Source organism: Dermacentor silvarum, chromosome 10 (assembly GCF_013339745.2).
Source record: "Dermacentor silvarum isolate Dsil-2018 chromosome 10, BIME_Dsil_1.4, whole genome shotgun sequence".
In the NCBI taxonomy this organism is placed as follows: domain Eukaryota; kingdom Metazoa; phylum Arthropoda; class Arachnida; order Ixodida; family Ixodidae; genus Dermacentor; species Dermacentor silvarum.
In genome coordinates, this window is record NC_051163.1 from 14,549,247 (window position 1) to 14,574,225 (window position 24,979).

At 48.5% G+C, this 24,979-nt stretch overlaps 2 protein-coding genes across 4 annotated transcripts in view; both read left to right on the forward strand.

Annotated features, from left to right (window-relative positions):
- The first annotated feature begins 683 nt into the window (after positions 1-683).
- LOC119431353 (protein NLRC3) overlaps positions 684-24,979 on the forward strand; it is a 28,080-nt gene continuing 3,784 nt past the window's right edge. The window contains exons 1-2 of one of the 2 annotated variants that reach the window (XM_049657847.1): positions 684-900; positions 7,823-8,245. In XM_049657847.1, the coding sequence (XP_049513804.1) occupies positions 7,838-8,245 (408 nt within the window). In that variant the 5' untranslated portion in view covers positions 684-900; positions 7,823-7,837. Of the gene's footprint in view, positions 901-7,822; positions 11,968-24,979 lie in introns of those variants that run through there. The other variant, XM_037698839.2, reaches the window with a different exon arrangement.
- Positions 698-21,414, forward strand: LOC119466636 (uncharacterized). 2 transcript variants are annotated; one of them, XM_049657848.1, is made up of 4 exons: positions 698-780; positions 14,218-14,337; positions 15,159-15,227; positions 19,717-21,414. In XM_049657848.1, the coding sequence occupies exon 4, from the start codon at positions 19,732-19,734 to the stop codon at positions 21,277-21,279; it is 1,548 nt and encodes a 515-aa protein (XP_049513805.1). In that variant the 5' UTR covers positions 698-780; positions 14,218-14,337; positions 15,159-15,227; positions 19,717-19,731; the 3' UTR covers positions 21,280-21,414. The 2 variants fall into 2 exon arrangements, with proteins under 2 accessions (XP_049513805.1, XP_037583083.2); XM_037727155.2 differs by lacking the exons at positions 698-780; positions 15,159-15,227 and having other exon boundaries at positions 14,142-14,337.

The window sequence follows — 24,979 nt, forward strand, 5'->3', positions numbered from 1 at the left end:
CTATTGTGCACGTGTGACTCGCTTTTTCGATGCTGTCGCTGACGCGTCTGGGAATGATTGGGACGATCGAGTGCGTGTATCTGATCCTCACAGCGGTCCAATGTCTAGACAGGCGTCAGGATGGAGAGCCTAAACCTAGCTGACATTTCGAATTCGAAAGGCGATAATAAGTGATGTAAGCCTACTTTGTAAAGAATTATCTGATGGCCCATATTTCAATCTACAAATTGTAGCCATGGAGTTCGCAAGGCTGGATCCGCTTGGAACGAATTCTCCGGATGACACCAGTTTCGAGATATTAATTCTCGAACTTTGCGGAGAAATGCATTGGCGTACCAGTTACGTTTGTGCTTCAATGCGTAAAGCGACGTTTTTTAAAGCAAGTAACTGGAACGCCAATGCATTTCTCCGCACGGTACATCATCTGCCACCCGTTATAGAATTCGTGCGTCAACGCTTGCACTACTCGCCTTGTTCAAACGAGTGTACGAATTCACAAAAGTCGCTTTTAAGATTCCCGCCAGGCGTCTGCGTCGTTCCTCTCCCGAGCGACGAGACACACCTGACGACACCAATCTCTGAGGCAATGTCACTGCGGCCACTGCTTCTCCCCGCATACGCGCGATGGCGCAACAGCATCCGCTGTTGTTTACGCTGTGGCCATGCTGTGGCTCCGGCCGCGCTGTACAAGCACAAGGCTGTCGTGTTCGGTGGCGTTGCGCACCCATCGCAGGATTGCAGTGCAAATTGTGTAAAGAGTGACGTCATGTAGCCATGTAGGTTGATCTGTGCGATGCTGAACGCTTTTCACTGCTATCTGTCTATAATCGTTTGGTACGCACGGGACCAACATCGGCCGTGTATTTCGTGCGTGGCCTCCTGCAGTTTTCGCTGAGTCTGGTCAGTATTGCCTTTTGATTGCCGTCGCTTGCTGTGCAATACAACGTCAACATGCTCTTTCGACCACGACGTTGGTGAAGAGTCCTTAATTGGTTACAACCACGATATATAGTTAGCGCTGTATGTACTTCAGCCGACGGTCGAGAATATCGTGCGTGTTTTAGTCAATAGTGGTCATAATGTCGCCCTTTAACGCTACTGCGACAATTCTGTGGCTCTGTATTATCGCAAGTGTGTTTTTCTGAATTTTATAGAAGTACTGTAGGAACTCTTATCGTGCTCGAGCTCGGCTATTTGCTTCGCGTTCCGTCGAAAAAACAACACACGAAGAGCACAAATTCGCGAGTGCCGGAGCGCTGCTGTCACGTCGATGTGGCTGGCACCGAGCAGGTGCGGCGCGCGTTTCAAATGCCTGCAAGCGACTGAACAGCACAGAGGTGGGCGAATAGTGATTTTTAAACCGAATCTAATTGTGCCAGAAACTAATCGAATCGAATATCCAATACTTTTCGAGAAAATTCGAACGATCGCTCTACAGCCTGTAAAGTATGACTACGTAATTCATGCCGCCTGCTCCACTACGCAAGTTTTCGTGTTTTCAGTCTCTGCTATGCCCGCGTTGGTTAAAACTTACCGTACTGTTGCTCCAATTCGAAAAATATTCGCATCTACGAATGGTGGCTATTCGATTCGAAAACCCAATCGAATAGGACATTATTCCTTTCTTTTTTTTAGAAAGCGTGGGATATTCGCACAACTAATAGTCAGCAGCATGTTAGAAGGCCTTTTTACATAAGTTACGATGGCGCCGTTAGGTCGTTACTGGCGATTGGGAACTTGCGTAATCTCCACACAAGAATGACGGACTGTGACTGACGAAGAGTGTGCTGTGTTATGTGCTCTCTCTCTCTCTCTCTCCTCCCAATCTTTCATTCCCCTCATCCCGCTCCCATGTGTAGGGTAGCAAACCGGTTGTGCTGAACTGGTTAACCTCCCTGCCTTTCCTTCTCCACTCTTTCCTTCCTTGCGTAATCTCAAGTCATTAATGCGCTTTAATGCATTCGGCCCGTAACGCATACGATGAAGCACTCCTACCATTAAATCGTCGACGCGTCGTAGATCTCATGGCGAAATTATTCTATGATGAGCCAGAGTGGCACTATGGGCACGTTGGTAATCCAAAACGTTAACAAGCTCGAACTGAACACGGACAAAAAAAGGCACATATATACACACACAGGCGCTGCTTAGAACAACTTATTCTCGCGATCCTGTTGCTACTTTTTATAAAACCGACATCAACGTAATTGTGCAGAAAAAAAAACACACAAAAGCGTCATTCGACTCATTCCACGCGAAACGCCCCAGGCCCCAAAAGTAGCCGTCACCGATTCTCTCTACAAAAAATTCGGCTAGTTGGTGACTGTGTGAATGAGGTCTCACCAAACCATTCTTCTCGAGGAAAAAAATGAAAAGAAAAAAAAATAGTAACATAAGCCCTATTTGGATTTTCCGGGAAAGTTGGAAATGATAGTCATGTGTGATATAGGCACAATGACAAATCTCGTTTTAGAATTTTCTACTGCAGTGGTTCTTTCATGTGACGTAATAGGTGAACACATTTATTAATTTACCGCGTTTGATAGCCTTAGTAAAAAAGCGGAAATCTTGCGGTTTCAGAACTTTTTACAGAAATTCAGTCATGCACATGTCAAAGTTAGTCATCAAGCGATCGCGAAAGCAATTGGTAGAAATTGTATTCACCCTGGCAGAAATATGTCTACCTTCTGAGCGAAGTCCCTCCAATTGCCCAGTCCACTGACTGGCCTGTTCTTTCCTCTTCTCGTTCCCACTTCGACGGCTGGCGATCAATTGGCGCTTGATCGAGACAGCAGTGCCTAAGCTCATTTTCCTCGATGACAGCTCGAGATTCACGGCTAAAGCAACTGTTATCATTCCAACTTGCGATACAGTAGTGGTGCAGGTCGAGGCATCTCTCCTTTATGCCTCTCTCACTTTCTGTTATCATTCCAGACCACACGATGGCATGGAGTCCGCGTCCAGCGATCTCGCGGTGGCTTGGAAAGCGAAATCCGATCCTTGGATTCCGTCCGGCTTTCGACAAGGTTTCGGAAGCTGCTGAACAGGCTTAAGCGTTGAAATGCGCAAGCCTTGCGGCAACATCGTGGGCAGCAAGAAATGTTGGATAACCGGCACTTCTCCGCGCTAAACGAAATTCTCTGGACAGTGTTTGTGCAGCTCATTCAACACGCTCCCGGCGTGTTAACGCTGAACTGCGTTCGGGGAGCCAATCTACCATACCCACTGACTCTTCATTTCTGGAGCCTGCCTGCTTGGTGTAATAATTGGTTTCTCAGTCATCACAGCTGCATCGAGAAACTCGTCCTAGGCCACAAGGCTGTTTTTCCGTTGCTGTACTTCCCTGCGCTGTTGAGCAAAGGGCTGTTGGCCAGCAAGGATCTCGTAGAAGTTCAAATTCATTCAGTGCAGAGATCGAAGTGCGAAACGCATAACTGTGCAGTTCTGGTATGTGTGCTGTGTCATCTGTCGCCTCGACTCGAGACCTATGATGTCATGCCGTTGGTACTCGACCCCCCCGCTGCTGTCAGCCTGGCCGGCGGAATAAGTAGCAGTAGCAGCCTGCTTTCACCTCGTACTCGGCAATGTGTCGAACGTAGTCGCACGGAAAGTATTTAGCGCTCTGGGTGCCTTTCAAAGCTATCGCCCACTCGAACTGTCATGTACTAACCAGTTAACGCTGGTGAATTCTATTCTCGCAACAGCGTTGAAGCGATACACGACGTTGCGGAACTGCGCACGACGACGCCGTCAGTACCATGCTCGAGTCACGGCGACGCAACAAGACGCTAAAGCACTCAGTTCGACTAGTCGATGGACTATTGGCACACCACTATGTGGGACGGCCTTCAGGCGCTTCGCGCTAACAAGCCCCTCAGGTGGGTGAATCAAGCTCACCGAAGTGAACTGTACTAACACCTGCGCGATAGTTATCGCAGACGTTCGAGCGAACGACACACTTCAAGAAGTTTCTCTTCACGCCAACTCTTATCAGCTACCTCGAAACTGGAGCGCTCGCTAACCTCGTGGAGCAGAACTCTTCCTTAAGGCGTCTCGACCTGTCCAACTGCAGATTGACCGTTGTTGCCGTGTTCAAGAACAAGCATGAGATAGATGGTTTTTGCGGACTGTGTCTCAGTTGTGACCATATTTAGAAGAAACTACCGCATTTACTGCATTGCGGCTTGCTCTGTAGCTTTAGGACATATTTATCTATTTCCTAGACGCAGCAAAACAATTTAAAATTTTTACTTTTTGGATAATTTGCTTTCGAAGCTTGCCAAATATCGCAATTTCTGTTGTAAACAGCCTGGCAACTACTCGCTCAAGGAAGCTAAATTTTGGATAAATTAGAGCTCAAGAAATTTACATTTAGGACGCAAAATTTCATTCATGTACCTTTATTAGTTTTAAACCGCAACTTCATAGCTTTAGTACCTTCCCGCAAAAATGGGCAAAAGTAGGACCAGAATTCTAAATGTTGCCCAATTTCCGTCGCATTATTAGGAAAACTTCGGTTGACATCATATATTGACATCAAATACCAATACCAAGATTTTTCTTCCTTGTAAAATGCAATGTATCTTATAGCTAAGCATTAAGGGAATGTTAAGCGTTTTGCGGAGCATCATACACAACTTCGTGTGTTGAAATAGCAGACATACTTTTTACGCAACGTTTATGGACAGACACTGCGCATATGCCCATTGCAAAACCAGTAGAACCCGTCAATGCTACATAGCTTGCGATATCCACGCCGCAAATTTTCACCACTCGCGGTTTTGAAGAATGCATGAATGAATGAATGAATGATGAATGAATGAATTAACTTTTATTTCCCTTTTTAAGAAAGGGCAGGGGCCGGGGGGGGGGGGGGGGGGAGAGACGGTTTTGAAGAAGAAAGTAGCCGCTCAGGCATGACAGTAAAACGAAGCCGGAATATCCTTCAATAAGTACGGCTCGAGCCACCAATACGAAGGGAACGAGCGCGCGCAGCAGCCGAGCGAGCGCCGTCCTGGCCGTGACGTCACTCGTAGAGGGCGCCACTCCAACTTCTCGCCGCTAATAGCCTGAAAGTAGAGTGTACTAGAATTGTCTAGTACACTCTACCTGAAAGCAAACCGGGCTGTAGGGTTGCCAGATTGGGCTATTAATAGCCAAATTGGGCTACTTTTTACGCGGCTTGGTGTCGAAAATTCCGAGTTGGCTACGTGGCTATATTTGGGCTATTTTTGTATTAAGGACTTCCCGGTCCCGGGGACCACGTCAGCACTGACAAAATTTACCAAAGCCGGTTTATGAAAACCCAAAGCTCATTGCTGCGAAAAAGTTATGTAGGCAATCTCGAAGGCTGTATTTTTAAGCAATGTCGGCGCTGAGTGGATGACGTTAAGTCATCGCTGCCATGTTTACAAGTCTTTCCAGGCTAACCTCTCTTTTTGTTTTGGTTTCGGCGCCATCTGCTGCCGCTTCACGTGTGGTTCAGTAAGAAAACTGTTCTCAAAACTAAGCATGGGCAAGTGGGCGAAATACAGCCGTGCATATAAGAAGGACTGGGAGAAGGACCCCTCTTTCAAAGGTAAATTTTACTTTATGCGCATATTTGGTTTTAAAAGCGTCTGGTGGTGCGTTGTTTCGGAATGGAGTAAGAAACTCGGCAAATTTCTTACTCTATTACAAAATTTCCGAAATTCATTCCGCATTCGAAGGCAACTCTTGCATCTGCAAATCATATAAAGCCATTCAAAATTTAAAATATTGCAGTTGAGAATGAGGATGCTTTAAGGTAGGGTCAAGGTATTGCGTGAGGCTCCTACATGATCACGAACTTCGGCACAGGCACGAGCGCACTTTGTACTCGCTTGTCGTCTGCCGTTATCTCAAGATCGGTATAGCCACGGCAAGGTGCGCGTTCAGGACCGCTGCCGTTACGTCCCCTCTTGCCCTTCTAGTCTTTGGAAACACACAGATATTGCCGGCCCACCGGCTTTATTAAAGAAAGGATAATCGAATGTGCTATAGGATATTTATTGCGTTTCCTTTTTGCAGAAGCAAGAACGCACGTGCGCCATTTTCACTTAGTGTGACGTAGTGACGGTAACGGAGGGTGCGCCAGCCTGGTCGAGCCGAGTGTGTTCGTGAAGAACGGCTTATCAGAGTACACGGGCTCGTTTCCTTTACTGTTGTTTGCCCCTGCGGGCTGACCACCCGTAAAATGAGTATTTTTGGAACGTGAGAATGCTTTCACTAGGCTTAACAAAAGTGGTTGTCTATGATAAAATAACAAGTAACTGAGCGAGAGGTATTTGCTTTTATTGCGATAGCAATTATATGGGCACTCCAAGCGCATTTCTACCGTGGTCGTGGCTGTGCGTCTGAAGTCCGAAAGCGGTAACATCGTCGCCGCGCGCGTACGTGTTCCCTAGTGGAATTACATTTCTTTATTCTTTTCAAGTCACACTGAAGGTAAGGTACACAGCCCCCCCCCCCCCCCCCCCTCGGAAATTTGGCAACACACGCATTCGTGCCTGCATTCACAGAAACTTACGCACACGTTTTGAGATTGCACGAATCTTGTCAGGGAATCCCTGTTTAGAAATTGCACAGTTCAACGCTTCGATACTAATACCACCTGGGTTATTGCCAGCGCCGTAATCCAGGTGGCAATTGAAACTGTAAACTTTAATTCACCTCTTCTGCTACGGGCCAGCAGGTCGTTACGTTTTTGCACTCAAAAGCGAAATGCAGTCACAACTTTCCCTTCTTCGCACGAGGAAAATGCGAGAAGGTTTCAAGTTTTCTCCAGAGTCCAGCGTGCCTCGAAGCGGCAGCATATGCCAACTCAGCGTCAAGCTGCTTCCGAGTAAAAAATACAAAATTGAGAAAGAGAAAGAGAGAGAGGGGGATAGAAATAACATGCTTATTTTATAAATCAAGCATAGGAAAGGCATCGCTATTCTAAAATGCATTGAGCTCGGGCCGCCTCTTGGGCACTCGACCGTGACCAGCCGAAGCTGATCCTAGAGCCTGGATACAGTGATATAGAAGTATTATATATAGAAGTATTCTAGTGCACTGTAGCCTGGAGCTGGCAGTATTTTGCCCGGCACTTATAGAAAAATGCCTCGAGTAAAGCGAGGCGTGAACTAAAGTTAGCTCACAACATGGTTCAGTAAATACTGATAACGTCATGAATCAATCGGAAACAAAATCCTTCAATAAGTGGTGTCCAAATCAACGTCTGAGTGGCAGCTCTCACCAGAATTCTTTACGCAGATCTTGAGGCCACTGTTGTGCTGGTTGCATACGGCGGAAGTAATCTTGAAGTCGGAAATACGCGGTGAACCATCTACACCATCAATAAGACACCTGCAGAACATCATCAAACTTTTGGCTATGTCTTTGGCTACTTTTGGGTCACAAAAAATTTGGGTCTGGCTATCGTTGGGCTACATTTTGAGATCATTTGGCTATTTTTTGTTGGGTCCATCTGGCAACCCTACCGGGCTGACGCGTGAAACCAGGCCCGAATTTTGCCTTCAATTATCTTAAAACGTCGTCTTTCTTGATAGCAGCCACTTCCTGCAGTCAAGCTTCAGTTCTCATAGCTAGTTCCGCCCCAGTAGGCACGGCAGGTCTTTCTCAAGATCATCAATTCTCACAGCAGGTAGCACCCATGTGTGCTGATTGTGAGTGACCTTTTCGTTTTGATATGGTTTTGACGCATACGATATGCTACAGTATACTGTGAACGGCATAAACGTATTTCGGCACTGACATTTCGATTACATCTTAAAGTAGACTGTCCGCATTTTCGTTTCAGAAAAGGAATGGTGGCATGGCGTCGGGACCCAGTGATCTCGGTGACATACAACGTGAAATCCCCTGCGTGGATTTCGGACGGCTCACAGCCAGGATCAAGAGCATTTCGCTGAAGTTGAAGGCCTGCGGGGTAGACCTCGAAAAGCCATGCAGCAAGACAGTGCAGAACGCGAGCCGCTGTTGGATAACGTATCACTTGCCCGCACTGAATGATTCGTTGCGAGTCGTTTCGATGCACATCTTCGAGCATGCTCCTGGCAAGTTCGCGCTGAGTTCCGTTCCGAACGTCAACACAGATTACCAGAAACTCGAGTGCACCCTTCTCGAGAGTGCCACGTTGGTGTACTCGCTGCTGAAAGAGCACCGATGCATCACGCGTCTGGACGTGGGTGATACAGCGGTTTTGTTCTGCTACTTCCCTAAGGTACTTTGCAAAGCGCTGCGGCAGAACAAAGGACTAGTGGAGGTCCGCGTTTGTCCCAGGGACGTCAGAGGTGTTTGGCGCGAAACGCACGCTTTGACCCTCCTGTCTTCCACCCTCTCAAGGTTGTCTCCGGGGCTCGATGTCTTGGACATCAACGAGCTCACGCCGACCGTCGAGTCGGTAGGAGGAATCGCCGAGGCGGTTAGAAGAGGCCGCTTGCGCCACCTCGTTATCTGGAACGGCACGGCGACCAAGATTGCGAGGAGATTGTTCCGCGCCGTCGAGTGTTCTTCCTCCTTGAGCGTCCTTGAAATCGGGGGCACCAGGAGATTACCACTATCGAACGCCACCATCTTGTCGGATGCTTTGAAGCACAACAAAACGCTGCGAAAGCTTTCCATAGAATGGTTGGGGAATGACGCTGTCGGAACGCTGCTCAAATCCCTGAAAGACAACACAACCTTGGAGGAGCTGGCACTTGTCTACTCGTACGACGAACCGAACTCCATCCTTTGGGAAGGCTTCGAGGCTCTACGTGTGAACCGTGGACTTAAGTGCCTGAAACTCGTCGACGTTAACCTAACCAGCAGCTGCGCGATAATCATCGCGGATACTCTGCGTGAGAACGACGCGCTCCAAGAAGTCTGTCTTTCCCAGAACAGGATCACCGATCTCGGAGCTGGCGCGCTAGCCAAGGCCTTGCAACAAAACTCGACTTTAAAGCGCCTGGACATCTCTGAGTGCATGTTGAGTTGGGAAGCCTTATCGAGCTTCTTAGAATCGCTCTCGCTCAACACAACGGTCGAGTACGTTCGACTCGGGCTCGTTGACGTTCCGGAAACGTGGACACCGAGTTCGCCACTTACTGCGAACCTCTGCGCTCGCCTGGATGTCAAGTGGAACACGCGTGCTCTCGAAGAATGGGCTGCGTCGCTACGACAAGGGGAACACCACTTTCAGCGACTCTTTGTTGGCTGGACTGCGGATGCCAAGTCGTCTGGCGTCGTTCACTGGTTCGACGCGGTGCGAGCGAGCGGCGTCTCAATCACAGAACTCGTCATCAACTGCCCCGGAACAGTCGCTCAAGAGTACGTCGAGACTACGGTGTCACTTCTGGAGAGCACGAGTTCCGTGAAGAAGCTTACCGTGCAGTTGACGCACCGCTCCTACAGCTACATGATCGCCATTATCCGGGGCCTTTCCCGTAACAAGAGCGTGAGCGAGGCCGCGTTCAACCAATCCCTTCATACAAACCAGGATCTCAAAGCGCTGCAAGAATTGATGCGCAAGAACCGGACCTTGCATCGTCTGGCCTTCAAGGCTCACTATCTCACAGAGCACGCCGTCCGGTCTCTGGCGCGCGCTTTAGAGGACAACTTCGTTCTTCTTGCTTTCGACTTCGACCTATCGCCTCCCGTCAGCTTGTCTCCGATCCTTAGCATCCTCGACAGGAATCAGTCGCTTCTCAATCGCGCCGTCGACTGCGTGTTGAACTCTTCCGTGGACGAGGAGTCGATACGGGCACTGCGCCTTCTCTCCGAAAAAGACTCGCTGCTCGATGCAGTTGCTGACGTTTCGGGCAAGGGACGCGATGAATGCAGGAGCCTAGTGCAGGCATCAGTTCGCCGCCTATAGAGTGCGTTGAAAAATGTGTAACGTCGCCAGTTCTGAGGCGAGGTTGTGTAGAAAATAGAGTGCCAAGTGAAAAGCGTGATCTATCTTTGGCAGCCATTCACACCACCCTGCATATAAACGCGCAGGACTTCATTTGAAGTGTCCTTTGAATTTACTTCGCCTCACTCACTGTTGCGGAAATCATGCATCACATACGTTTGCGTTTAAACAGAAAATATGTCGAATGCAACAGTAAGTCAGTAAAAGCGCGACAGAATTTCTATAGTGACTGTTGTTAGGGCTCCCACTTCCCCACGGTTTTCCTGTCAAGTGGATGTTCTCTCCTTAAAGCTTGCTGTTCGGCTACTTTGCATCTTCAGAAAAGGAATGGCTCAGAAATATGCAAGGGCGAGAAAAGGCGATGTTCGGGAGAGCCGCAAACTGTGCCAGCTGCCGAACACTCGTTACAGATAGCGGAAACGGAGCAGCCGAAAAAAATGAAATGAAATTGTCTGTTTTGTTTTTTATTTGAACTCGGCGCAGTAGCGCAGTGGCAATGGCATTGCGCGGCTGAGGTCGCGGTTTCGATCTCGCCGATTTGCATTCCGATGTGGGCGGAATGCAAGAACGCTGGTAAGTTAATTTAGGTGCACGTTATGCAAAGGGCCCCAGGTGGTTAAAAAAAAACGAGTCATTTACTACGGCGTTCCCCGCAATCAAATTGTGGTTTTTGCTTGTAGCACCCCAGAATATTTTTCTTTCCTCAGTTTCCGCTACATGATTTACAGACTATATGAGGGAACTTGTGTGGACCATCGTTATCACCGCGCGTTTTCGCGTCATGTGTTCACAATACGGTCCACGGAAGTTATAACTCGGCTTTCGCGTCCCTGGTGTAAACCCGTGGTGTAAACGAAACGAAACACTTGTGGTGCGAAGTCTGAGCAAACAGCGAAGCTGGCGGCTCTTCCCTAGTTCTAACTTGGTTCTCTCTTAGCTTTAACTTGGCCTTTTCATTAGCTTTAACTTGGTTCTCTCTCGAGCGTCGTCGTTTTCATTCACTCCTGGCACGTTGGCGCACCTCGGCGCAACCGCGCGAACTCGCTCGTGGCATTGCTCCCGCGTTCGTCGTCGTCGTCTTTGGCTCCGTTGCCGCTCATCATTCCAGCGTAGAATTTCACTTCTGTTGGGTAGTGGGACGCGCAGAGCTGCTGCCGACGCCGACCGCGTTTCCCCGCGTTCGCGCCGAACGCGCCCAGTGTCCGTCACTGCAACCGATGCCTCTTGCGGCGGACTTTCGGTTAGGTATTATTTTATTAGATGCAATCAAGCGGTAAACTATGAAAGAGTAGAACGAGGTGCATAACTTTCTTGCGCGCGGGCATAGGTTCAATAAACAAATGCGTAGTGTTTGACTCGGAACATACTCCAACTGTAGCTTCATGTTCAATTTCGACCTTTATTAAAAAATAACAGTCGTGCAAAAGCCAGAGGACAGTAAAATGAAAATAGCAGCTCATCTTATCGCTCAGATAAAAAAAAATGTCACAGTTTCGCCCTAAGGGCGAAGCAATGAATGCGATAGCAATGAATGCAACACAGCAATGTCATACGAAGTAAGGTGAGCGGCTTTGGTAGCAGTATGAATTGTAGTAAACATGAGCTAATTAAGTAAGCAGGTGTGCTGCGGCGTAAGTAGACCGACATGAAGAGAGACTCGATGACCACGAGAAGGCGCGTGTGAAACGGTGGTGTTGATGAGAAGCGCTTACCGTGGGCAGCGCGTGCGAAGGGACACACCTGTAGCGCTGCACTGCCGATCTGGGCAGCATTGCATGTGTAGCGTACGTTGGAAAATGTGGCCCGACTATTACTAACTGAATGAACAAGCGTGGTGTGAGCGCGCACAAACAAACATGAATAGATCACACTGAATGACTGCAGCCAACGACTGTCAAAACGCTGGCAGCGAGCGCATACGCCGCGCAGCGGGCGAAGGTACGTGCGGTCTATCGCTTCAACGGAAACTGAGCGGCGAATGCACGGCGCATAAAAGTCAGCGAGCCGTGTGGAGATAAGAGACTGTGCGGGCGAGCGAGCGACGAGCGCGGTTGTTGGCAGAGAAGTGCGCCCTCCCCCCTCCGCTATCTCCGGCGCTGGCTTCCCGCTTCCTTGCTTGCGCGTGGGTGATTGAGTGCGTTCGCTCTCCGAGATAGCGCGCGTCCCCGCACGCTTCCGCTCGAGCATACGGCGCGCGGCGAAGATTTTATCTATAGGGAACCTCACGGCGACGGCAGAAATCCGGTTGAAGTGTCCATATAATTGCTATCGCAATAATAAAGCAGGCGTGCGAAAACAAACCGTCCTTCACAATATGGACATTGCGCCAGTACTGCAGCGTGCACATCATCTGCCGCCCGTTACCGAACCCGTGCGTCACGCTTGCGCTGCTCGCCTTGTTCAAACGAGCGTACGAATCAGTGTTGTGTTGTACGGACGGCGCGCCTGGAACTAGTTCCTTTTGTGAGGAACGTAGGAACGTCACCGTTCCGTTGAGGGTCGGTGGCACTGTAACGGCAACTCGTTATTTTTATGAATGAACGGCAGAGGGAACGGCGTTCCTTCTGTCACGGCCACTGGATATCACTTGATTTTTTATCCAGCGGCCGTGCTTCTGTAAATGTTCCACGGCACTGTACAGACGCAATCACGTGCGCAGCACATCATGCAGGGCGGATGGGCGACCGCGTGAGGCGCAAAAAACTAACGCTTGCCTGTCACGTGACTATTGTGCATTTTCTTTCGTGAGTTCTCGGCTATATTTTTTTAATGAGTAGGCTTCAAGATTGTCACGTGACGCTCCCTCCTGTACTTTCTTTCCTCCATGTTGGCCTGTCGGACACTAACATCGAGATGTAACTCTTGCCGAGTTCAAACAAGGGTCTTTACTAAATTGCGAATATCTATTCTGGACATTTCTTTTTTCCACTCATACGCAATATTGAATCAGTATTCATTAAACGCCTATGTATTGTTCCTTTCGATGCGGATTCTTGTACAATACATTGCCCTTCAACTTTTTTTTTTTTTTTCGTAATTCACTCGAAAGTGATTACGCAAAATATGCACTCTTGTTATGAAATACGGCGTATGTGTAACTGTAAAGATGTGGTTTACTCTTGTTCTTGTCATCCGCTTTCGAGAAATTTGACAATAAATTGGTCAAAATTGACAATAAAGCCCCCCTCCCCCTCCCCCTGGCAGAGATCCTGGGTGCTCTACTGATGGAGACGGAGCTTTGGGCACCTATCCGCGGTATTCAAATTTCAAAAATTGTTTTTCAAGTTCATGACATAACAGTAGACAATAAAAACCACCTTGAAGAGCGATTATGTCCCGTTGTTGTGTTCGGGTCTCAGGAGGATATTGGTGCATGTGAGTAACTTTCGATTTGCAGATCTGAAGCGCAGTATCCATGACTGCGCATTTGAAGACCCAAGTGGAAAGTGCCTCTTGTGTTGCATTTGGAATAGACCAGCACCAAAGTTGCAGTTAGGCATGTCTGGAGTATGTCCGGTGCTGCCTGAAAAAAGTTCGTCTAGGAGCGTTTCTTTGGATTCTTTTTATCTCCATATAATCTGCCGCCGGCGATGTTCAAATTCGTATAATATACGTAGTTCGATGTTAGTTGTAAATTGCTCTATTTATTTCGCCGCAGGATTATCCGAGATCATATTATAATTTTAAAAACTCGAATGTAACGTTAATGTAACGTGATTTAAGTGCACGTTAAAGAACTCCAGGTGGTCCACATTTCCGGAGTCCCCCACTACGGCGTGCCTCATAATCAGATCGTGGTATTGGCACGTAAAACCCCATATTTTTTTATTTTTTTTTAATGTAACGACAGGTTCGAATATTAGAAGTGTAACTGGAACGCGTTCCTTTCGCATTAAAGTAACTTGTAACGGGAACTAGTTCCAAGATTGGGAAGGAACGAGCTTTCGTTCCTGTTTTAGAGCAACATGTTCAACACTGGTACTAATTCACAAAACTCGATTTTAAGCTTCCCGCCAGGCGTCCACATAGTTCCTCACCCGAGCCAACGCCTCCTAAAACTTCTAGAAGGCGTTGCCCGAGCGACCAGACACCTGGCGACACCAATCTCTGAGGCAATGCCACTGTGGCCACTGCTTCTTCCCGTGTACGCGCGATGGCGCAACCATACCCGCAGTTTCATCATCATCATGCATGCAGTTACTCTAATCCGCGCTGCAGGAGACTGTCGCGGTTGCGCACCTATCGCAGAATCTCGGTGCAAATGGTGTAAATAAGAGTGACGTCAAGTAACCATGTAGCTTGATTTGTGCGATGCTGAGCGCTTTTCATTGCTATCCGTGTATAACTGTGTGCTACGCGTGGGACTAACATCGGCTGCGTTTTTCGTGCGTGGCTTCCTGCAGTTCTCGCTTGTTCTGGTCAGTATTACTTTTGGGTTGTCATCGCTTGCTGTGCAGTACAACGTCAACATGCTCTTTCGACCACGACGTTGGCTAAGAGTTCTTGATTGGTTCCTAGCGCATTAGATAGTTAGCGCTGTATGCATATCCGCCGACAGTCGATAGTGTCGTGCGTGTTAGCGAGCGTTAACAGTGGTGTGACACTTCGGCGGATCTGCATTATCACAAGTGTGTTGTTTGAATTTTATAGAAGTACTCTAGGGACTCTTGTCGTGCTCTAATTCTGCTATTTGCTTCGAGTTCCGTGGGAAAAACAAGACCACGCTACGGTGGCTTTTTAGCCACCGTAACCACGCGAGGCACCAATCTCGCGAGTGCCGGAGCGCTGTTGTCACGTCGATGTGGCTGTCGCCGAGCAGGTGCGGCGCGCGTTTTAAATGCCTGCAAGCGACTGAACAGCATAGGGGTGTGCTATTAGGGATTTTGAAGACCGAATCGAATACGAATCGAATAGTGCCAGAAAACAATCGAATACTTTTCGAATAATGAACAGCCGTTATCACAATATCGAACGATATGTTCACATCCCAGTATTCTTAAAGTTCGCAAGTTTCTGTCATTACACAGTACGCTTTGAAATATTGCTTGTAAAAGGCACAAATGGAGCACTAGGAACAAACAAGTAGTTTCTTGCCATGCGCATGGCTTCTGAGAAAATTCGAATGATCGCCGTACAGCCTGCAAAATATGGCTACCTGACTGATGTCGCCTGTTCCACTACGCACCGTACTGTTGCTCCAATTTAATGCTTATTTGGACCAACATCGCCTGGTGAGCAGGGACAAACAATCGGCTCAGGCCCACGGCATCCTGGTCTCGGGACGCCGCCCACCTCGGACGATTTCACGGTCAGCTCATTTCTGTAAAGTTTACTCCTCCTCCTTGGCCGCACATGACGTTTTTGCGCCCAAACGTTAAGGTATTCGAAAAATATTCACATTTACGAATAGTGGCTGTTCGATTCGAAGACCCAATCGAATAGGACACTATCCTATTCGTTATTCGAAAGTTTCGAATGTTCGCACGCCCCTATAGTCAACAGCATGTTAGATGGCCTTTTCACATAAGTTACGATGGCGCCGTTCGGTAATTACTGGCGATTGTGAGCTTGAGTAATCTCAAGTCATTAAGGCGTTTTAATGCATTTGGCCCGTAACGCATACGATGAAGCACTCCTGCCATTACATCGTCGACGCGTCGTAGATTTCATGGCGAAATTATTCTATGATGAACCAGACTGGAAGTTTGGCCACGTTGGTAATTCATAACGTTTTAAAAGTTGTAATATTACATTCTGGGGTATTAGCCGCCAAAACCACGATCTGATTATGAGGCATGCCGCATAGTGGGGAACTCCTGAATAGTTTCGACCACCTTGGTTTCTTTAACGTGCATCCCATGCACAATACACGGGCGTTCTGGCATTTCGCCCCCATCGAAATGCGGCCGCCGCATCCGGGATTTGATTGCGGCTGCGGTATCATAATCTATAACGTTAAACCTGGACACGGAAGAAAAAAAAAGCACATACATACACACACAGGTGCTGCTTCCAACAACTTAATCTTGCGATGTTGTTGCTACTTTATACACAAATGACATCAGCGTAATCTGAGCAAATCAGTGCGCAGAACTGAAAAGAATACACGTCCCAGACCTCAAAAGTGACCATCGACGATTCGCTTGGACAACACTTCTGTAGTTAGCGACTGCGTGAATAGGTTTCACCAAAATATTAGTCTCGATTTTTTTTTTTTTTTTTTTTTTTTTGCGTAAACGCTCTTTGAATTTTCCGGGAAGAAGCAAACGTTGGTTAGAGGTTTTTCTTTTTTTTTTTTTTTTCTTAGTCAAGTGTGAAACTAGGTACAATGACAAATCTCGTTTTAGAATACTGTTACGACGCTTGCTTCACCGTCACTACTACGTGACAATATTATACTGGAGTGTTCTTTCGTGTGACATAATAGGTGAACACATTTATTAATTTTCCGCGTTTATTTGGCTCAGTAAAAAAAAGCGATAAATTGTGAGTTTTCAGAATATTTTTCAGAAATTCAGTCATGCACTGGTCGTCAAGTCGTCAAACCATCGCGAAAGCAACTGGTAGAAACGATATTCACCCTCGAATAAATCTGTGTACCTTCTGAGCGAAGTCCCTCCAATTGCCCAGTCAACTGACTGACCTGTTTTTTTCCTATTCTTCTCGTTCCCACTTCGACGGCTGGCGATAAATTAGCGCTTGATTGAGACAGCAGTGGCCGTAAGCTCATCTACCTCGATGACGGCGCGAGATTCACTGCTAAAGCAAAAATTAACTGTTGTCATTCCAGACTAGATGCTGGCATTGACTCCGCGTCCAGCTATCTCGGCGACTTGTGGAAAGCGAAATCCCATCCTTGGATTCCGTCCGGCTTTCGACAAGGTTTCGGAAGCTGCTGAACAATCTTAAGGCCCGAGGCGTTGAAATGCGCGAACCTTGCGGCAACATCGTGGGCAGCAAGAAATGTTGTATAACGGGGCTCTTCTCCGCCCTAAACGAAATTCTCTGGACAGTGTTTGTGCAGCTCGTGGAACACGCTCCCGGCGTGTTAACGTTGAACTGCGTTCGGGGAGCCAATCTACCATACCCACTGACTCTTCATTTCTGGAGCCTGCCTGCTTGGTGTAATAATTGGCTTCTCAGTCACCACGGCTGCATCGAGAGACTCGTCCGAGGCCCCAAGGCTGTTCCGTTGCTGTGCAAAGGTCTGTTCCCTACACTGCTGAGCAAAGGGCTGTTGACCAACACGGATCACGTAGAAGTTCAAACTCGTTCATTGTATAGATCGGAGCGTAAAACGCATGACTGTAGATTTGGCCCGTGTGCTCTGTCGTCTGTCGCCTCGACTCCAGACCTTGGATGTCATGCCGTTGGTAACCGACCACACTGCTGCCGTCGGCAATAAGTAGCAGTAGAAGCCTCCTTCGCCTCGTACTCGGCAATGTGTCGAACGTAGTCGCACGGCAAGCATTTGGCGCTCTATAGGTGCCTCTCAAAGCTTGGTGCTCACTCGAACTGTCGTGTCCCAACGAGTTATTGCGGGCGAATTCTGTTCTCGCAGCAGCGTTGAAGCGCAACACAACGTTGCGGGACTGCGCACGGCGACGCCGTCGGTACCATCCTCGAGTCACTGCGACGGAACAAGATGTTAAAACATGTGTAGTTCGACTAGTCGATGGACTATTGGCACACTACTTTGTGGGACGGCCTTCAGGCGCTTCGCGCTAACAAGTCCCTCAGGTGTCTCAAGCTAACCGAAGTGAACTGTACTAATACATGCGCCATAGTTTTTGCCGACGTTCTTCGAAAGAACGAAAAAACTTTTCTCTCACAGACGTTTATCAGCGACCTCGGAGCTCGAGCGCTCGCTAAGCTCCTGCAGCAGAACGCTTCCTTAAGGCGTCTGGACTTGTTTAACTGTAGATTGACGGTTGTGGCCGTGTATGAGTTCGTGCAAGCCCTTTTCGAAACAGCACGGTTGAGTGTGTGCATCTCGGCAGAGTTCCTATTTCCGAAGCCATGGAACCGCCGTTACCCCTCACAGCGGACGTGTTCACTCGATTGCACGTGACCTGGAACCCCCCAAACACTCGAGAGAGAGAGAGAGAGAGAGAGATTGTGGTTGTGAAGAGGAAGAGGCGCTATCGAGGAATGGTCTTCATGTCTACAGCGAGAGAACTGCCACTTCCTTTCACCCTGCGTTGCCTGATACGATGTTGCCTACTCCCAACCCATCGCGCAGTGGTTTTCTGCGGCAGCCGTGAGCAGCACATCGCTCACTGAACTCGTCGTCCATTTTCCTCCCATGGTGCATGGGACGGAGGCCGACAGAGCGCTCGTGTCTTACACAGAAGTTACAGACTCGCTAAAGAAGCTTACCGTGTTTTCACTGGCCGAGGCAGCGGAGGCCGGCTGAGGCAAGAAATAGACGCATCGATCATGTGATCAAACATGGCGGAGCCCCCGGGGAGTGCGGCGAAAAGCGTGTATAAAGAATCTGTTTTCGTTTGAATACAGATGTAATTAATTTTTATTATCGAGCAATAAAATGGTCTCGCCGGTACGTTACCGCAGTCAGTGACGTCTCGAAGTGGTGTAGGAATTCCGAGGTGCCTTTGTGACACGTACCCCCATTTCAACGACATTTTCTCGCTCGTCAAGTGCATAATTGACGTCGTCACTTCACTGTACTCCGTGTTTCGGACTCCTCAAGTGCCGAGATAAAGAGAAAGCTTTGTTTGTATTATGGTGGGGTATCACCCTTCCCTTGGCCCGCGCCGTTCTGCGAGCCCACTAAATAAGCCATGCGAAGCGACATGACGATCAGCTCACGCGCTGTCGCTCAGAATGAGCCTTTTCATGTTTGCAGAGTTTCCAGCATACTTCCGGTTATAAGCCCTCTGGAACTACACACGTTACGATAGCCTATATAATTGTAGAACTCTCCAGCTGGCACCAGTTCTGCGGTAGAGTTGGAGTGTTCTACAAGTTAACATTTATGGTTAAGTACAAAAAAAAAAAGCCCATGCATGAGCTCGACCCATGGCACACAATCTTTATATCTGAACACACCAAGAATGTGTGACATGTGACAAAATGCTTCTTTTTTCTTGGCTAACCTGACTGTCAAAAATGCAAGACAGCAAGTTTTCTAGGGTCCTGAACGCACTGCTGCCACTGATCGGAGAAAAATGACTTTGTTTACTGAAGTGAATAACTGTTTTTGACTGCACAAAGGGGAAAAAAAGAGTGGGGAAAAGAGCAGCGATGCGTACAAACGGTGAAGTGTATAGTGCAGATTACCAGTTAATACATGAAGGTTGTTTTTTTTTTTTCCCAGCGCAAGATTAGTAGAAGATATTGCATTATAGTTAAACACGCTACAACAATGCCAACAGAGTATAAGCAGAACGCAAGCGGAACACGCACAAATGGCACCAAGGAAGTGTCGAAACTGTCTGTGGCTGAGTGCCAGTACTCCGTTGAATGACAGTTCGCGCTTCTTTCAGGCAAAATGGGAACGTCCTGCGCGTTTCGTGCAGAAATGGGGGCAATATACCGTAGTCGGCGCGTTTATGGGCACACGATCGGTTGGAATAGTCAGCAGCGAAGCGCCGCAGTTTACCCGACCCAAAGCGTGCCCAATGCGTGCCGCCGACCGCCTATCCACACGTCGACGGTGCTGCGACATCCAGTTCGATTTCCGCGGCAGATACAATGCTGTGAAAAGCATGAACGCATTTCGGCACTGACATTTCCACTAAGCCTGAAAGGGTATGTCCGCGTTCTCGTTTCAGAAAAGGAACGGCGGCATGGCGTCGGGGCCCAGTGATCTCGGTGGCATCCTAAGTGAAATCCCCTGCGTGGATTTCAGACGGCTCGCAGCCAGGATCAAGAGCATTTCGGTGAAGTTTAAAGCCTGCGGTGTAGACCTCGACAAGCCGTGCAGCAAGACTGCGGAGAGCGCGAGCCGCTGCTGGATAACGGGGCATCTGCCCGCGCTGAGTGAAGTGATACGCGTCGCTTCGATGCACGTGTTCGAGCATGCTCCTGGCAAGTTCGCGATGAGCTCTTTTCCGGACGTCGACCCAGATTACCAGAACCCCGAGAGCACCCTCCTAGAAAGTGTCGCGCTAGTGTATTCGCTGCTGAAAGAGCACCGATGTATCACGCGCCTGGAGGTGGGTGATACAGCTGTTTTGTTCTGCTACTTCCCTAAGCTCGTTTGCAAAGCGCTGCGGCAGAACAAAGGACTAGTGGAGGTCCGCGTTTATCCCGGTGACGTGAAAGGTATTTGGCGCGGAGCGCACGCATTGACTATCCTATCTTCCGCCATGGCAACGCTTTATTCGGGACTCGATGTCCTGGACGTCAACGAGCTCATGCCGAGCGCCGATTCGGTAGGAGGAATAGCCGAAGCGCTCAGGAGAGGCAGCTTGCGCCGTCTCGTTATCAGGAACGGCATTTCGAGCAAGATTTCCAGGAGATTGTTCCGCGTCGTCGGGTGTTCTTCCTCTTTACGCGAGCTCGAAATCGGGTGTAACAAGAGACTGCCACTATCGAACGCCGCTATCTTGTCCGATGCGTTGAAGCGTAACAAAACGCTGCGAAAACTTTCCATAGAATGGGTGTTGGGAGAAGACGCTGTTGGAACAATACTCAAATCCTTGAAAGACAACACAACCTTGGAGGAGCTAGCACTTCTCTACTCGTACTACGAACCGAACCACGTCCTTTGGGAAGGCTTGGAGGCGCTACGGTCGAACCGTACACTCAAGTGCCTGAAGCTCGTGGAAATTAGCTTGAGCAACACGTGTGCTCTAATCGTAGCAGATATTCTGCGGGAGAATGACGCGCTTCAGGACGTCCGCCTTTCCCAGAATAAGATCACCGATATCGGAGCTGGCGCGCTTGCCAAGGCCTTGCAGCAAAACACGACTTTAAAGCGCCTGGACATCTCTGAGTGCACCTTGAGCTGGGAAGCCTTGTCGAGCTTCGTAGAATCGCTCTCGCTCAACACCACGGTCGAGTACGTTCGACTCGGGGTCGTTGACGTTCCGGAGACGTGGACACCGAGTTCGCCACTTACTGCGAACCTCTGCGCTCGCCTGGATGTCACGTGGAACACCCGTGGTCTCGAAGAATGGGCTACGTCGCTACGGCAAGGGGAGCACCACCTTCAGCGACTTTGCGTCGGCTGGACTGCGGATGCCAAGTCGTCCGGCGTCGTTCACTGGTTCGACGCGGTGCGAACGAGCGGCGTCTCGCTCACAGAACTCGTCATCAACTGCCCCGGAACAGTCGCTCAGGAATGCTGGCGACGCTGCTGTGTCTTTTCCTCGAGAGTACGTGTACCTTGAAGAAGCTTACCGTGGAGACTGTCGACCGCTCTTACGGCTACGTGACTGCCATCATCCGGGGCCTTGCCCGTAACAAGAGTGTCAGCGAGGCCAAATTTCACCAGTGCCTTCACATAGACCAGGACGTCAAAGCGCTGCAAGAACTGATGCGCACGAACCGGACCTTGCATCACCTGGCGTTCACATCTCATTATCTCAGAGAGCACGCCGTCCGGTCTCTGGCGCGCGCTTTAGAGGACAACTTCGTTCTTCTCGCTTTTGACTTCGAGTACTCGCCTAGCGTTAACATGTTTCCCATCCTCAGCATCCTCGACAGGAATCATTCGCTTCTCAATCGTGCCGTCGACTGCGTCTTGAACTCCTCTTTGGAACTGGAGTCCATACGGGCCCTGCGGCTTCTCTCCGCTAGCGACTCGCTGATCGATGTAGTTGCGGAGGTTTCGGGCAAGGGACGCGAGGAATGCAGGTGCCTAGTGCAGGAATCAGTTCGTCGCCTATAGACCTACTGCAAAATTACGAATGAATGGGGAGTTGACGTACGTCTGAAGATGGTTGGGGTCTTTGTGTCGCCGTCGACTACTGCTGTTCAGTTCGGCCGATCGCGTGTTTTGGAGAGTCACTTTTACCTACGGCGCGGAAATCTTACTAGGTTAGCGTCGAACGCAGCTATTTCGAAATATGTCTAGTCTTTATTACGAATATGTCACTTTTTCGTATTGCGCAGGCTTTCTTAAAGGCTTGGGAAAAACACTTTCGTATTGAGCAACAGAACGCTGGATCGGGAATTTTTCAGCTGAAGATAGTATACAGTTTTCTCAGTGATAAATTTGCTCTGAATATAATATGCGAGCAGTTTATTAATGAATAATAACTAATTAAGTAATTAGGCGAAATACGAAAAATTGTCTCACTTGATCCAATCGACGTAAAACAACAATTACCTTGGTTCTGCCCAATTACGTGGCACTTGCATATCTTTAAAATTTGGCACAAGTTACGCGGGACACACCGTGTGTCCCAGCTATAACGATGGCCAAAATAGTAGAATAAAAAATGGCGAAATATACATGGTGCAAGATGCAATTATATCTACGGAGTTCGTTCGTCATAAGTGTGACGATCGAACACCGCAGATGTTATAGCAGTATTTTGCCCAGTGTTTCTTACAGCGAAGCTGTCTATGGCCAGGGTTCTATGCATTTTTCGTGTCCGTCAACAGATTTGCGTGTGCAAAAACTCAGCTCCCGAATATGATGCAAAATCGCTTCATTCTAAGCAAAACCTTATACGTCTCATCACTTGGATATGCATTTTGATTAAATTAGTTATCTATAGGCACCATTTTCAAGATCAGTAGGCTCTCTTGTAGATAATAAGCGTTTCTCAAAGATTTACAGCTGTGCGGTCCGCGTCGGCCATGTCTACGTCCACACCGCCCTCTCTTTTCGTCGTTCCATGCTCGTGCGTGCGTAGTTTCCTACCGCTGTCCCGGGGTGGCGGCCCCGTCGTGCGTTGTCGGCATGGAGGAAGGCAAACAAGCTGCCGTTCTCCATTTTGAATTTCACTTCTCTCGTCGTAATGGGGAGGCCGCGTATAGCGCGCACTGCCGAGGAGCAGCGCGCCTACGAATAGCAACGGCGAGAACAGATGCGAGAATGCAGTCAGCGGCGGCGGGCGGCAAACACCGATGAAGATCGTTCCCGAGAGGCCAACCGCATGGAAGACAAAGTGGAATGGCTCATCATTTTTTTTTTCTTCCTTTCTTTCTCATAACAGCTTGGCTAGTTTGCTTGCTTGCTTGCTTGCTTGCTTGCTTGCTTGCTTGCTTGCTTTCTTGCTTGCTTGCTTCCTTCCTATGCCATGGCGCATACCCACCACGGGGGATTGGCCAAGAAGCCGGCGGTTAAAAGATGGGTTGAAATTATGCAATGAAACTGATGCTAGAGCCGCATTTTATGTTATAGGGACTTAGTGTGCTTTTTGGAAGGAGATCAAGGTAGAAGGTCATAAATTTCAATCAGTTTAATTGTAATTTTCGAAATTAATAAATAATCAATCAATAAATTAAACGTAAATTGGAATTTTGTAAAATAATAATAAACAATATATCAGTAAATTAACTTGGTATTCTCCTTGTTTCTCCGAGGAACTCGCACACGGCCCTGCATACGTTCCTGTGGACTAAAACCCAGTGTATATGCCCCGAAAGATAGAATATTTTCAGCTGTTTATAGCGATGCCTAATTTTCGGAACGGAATTTCGCTAGTGTTAGCTGAGACACCCTGTATACGCTCTCGGGGGAGGTTTCTTTTTCTTTCTTTCTTTTACATGTTCTCAGCAGTGAGTACGCCCATGCGCCACGTCAAGTGCATCAAATTTCGCTTGCTTCTTAGTTATTGGAGCGTAATTTAACCAGAGTTTACGTTGCGTCATAGTTATAGTATTGAATTACGCTATCGACGCCTCGGTATGAATTTGCGTATAGAGTTCATATCCTCAGTAAAAATATATATTTATCGGCAATGTACAAGTTCAACACCTGTTTCAATGACCTGTAGATTTTGAAAACCAAGGTTGAATAAAATTGCTTTCACGATGAGCCGTGTCTGCGTGTAGTGCCTGCGCTATGCGAAGAATAAAATACCGAAAGTTCGAAGCGATTTTGCGTGTTTTGTCTAACTTGGCGCGGCTATGTCGCATGTTATGCTCCACTACTCTCAGCTCGTCATTACCATTTCTTTTTTTTTTCTCGCTTTGATTGCCACGCGGCATAACGCCAGTATGGAACTAAATCTCAGCATGCAGGCCTGTTTCATAACGATACTGCAACAGTGACTTATAAAATGTGCTTCTTCTTCTATGTTGGGTTTTACGTGACAAAACCAGTTCTGATTATGACGCACTCTGTAGTGGAGGGCTCCGGATTAATTTTGACCACCTGGGGTTCTTAAACGTGCACTACAACGCAAGCACACGGGCGTTTTTGCATTCCGCCTCCATCTAAATGCGGCCGCCGCGGCCGGGATGTGTTGTCCATAATCCATCTTTCATAGTCTTCGGCTTGGTCACTGTTCAAATTCACACCGGAAAGTACACTTTCGCGAATTGTCTTTAACCCAGGGCACGTCCAAAGTAGACTGGCGGGCATCCGCTGCAGAAGCAGGAGCGAAGCCTTTCGGACACTGTGCAATGTCTTCGTATGGATCACCCCAAAAACAGGCGATGGCTGGTGTAAGTGTCGCCACGGCCCGAAGTCTCCGGAGGGAGACGTCCTCCACCCCAGAAAGAGTGTGGGGAAAAGAGCAGACACGCGGGGGGCTCAGGGCACGCATGTCACGCCGGAGAATGGATTTTCTGGCAATGAAAACGAGCGGGGGTCAGAGGGAAGAGAAGGAGGAGGATCTACGGATGTCGAGAAAGAGTGAGCAATGCGGTCCAGCAGGGTCATTGTTGTGGTCATGGCCATGTGCCCGTGCCCAGTGGACAGTAATGTTCACGTGTAGAAACGTGAATGTCTGTATCTGCTCGCAAATACACAAGGTTTTTGTTACTTGTTTGAGATGCTTAACTTAGCCGAGGCTGTCAGTATAGATGTGTGCTTCGTCTTGCCGACGTACGGGGGCTGAAGCCCTTTCTTTGAAGGCTAGCGATACAACGCTGGCGGTTGAGCAAATTTCTGTATCCTCGAGGAAAGCCGTA

Excerpts from the sequence above, each read along its gene's own strand:
- LOC119466636 (XM_049657848.1), top strand. The coding sequence starts at position 19,732 with ATGGCGTCGGGGCCCAGTGATCTCGGTGGCATCCTAAGTGAAATCCCC.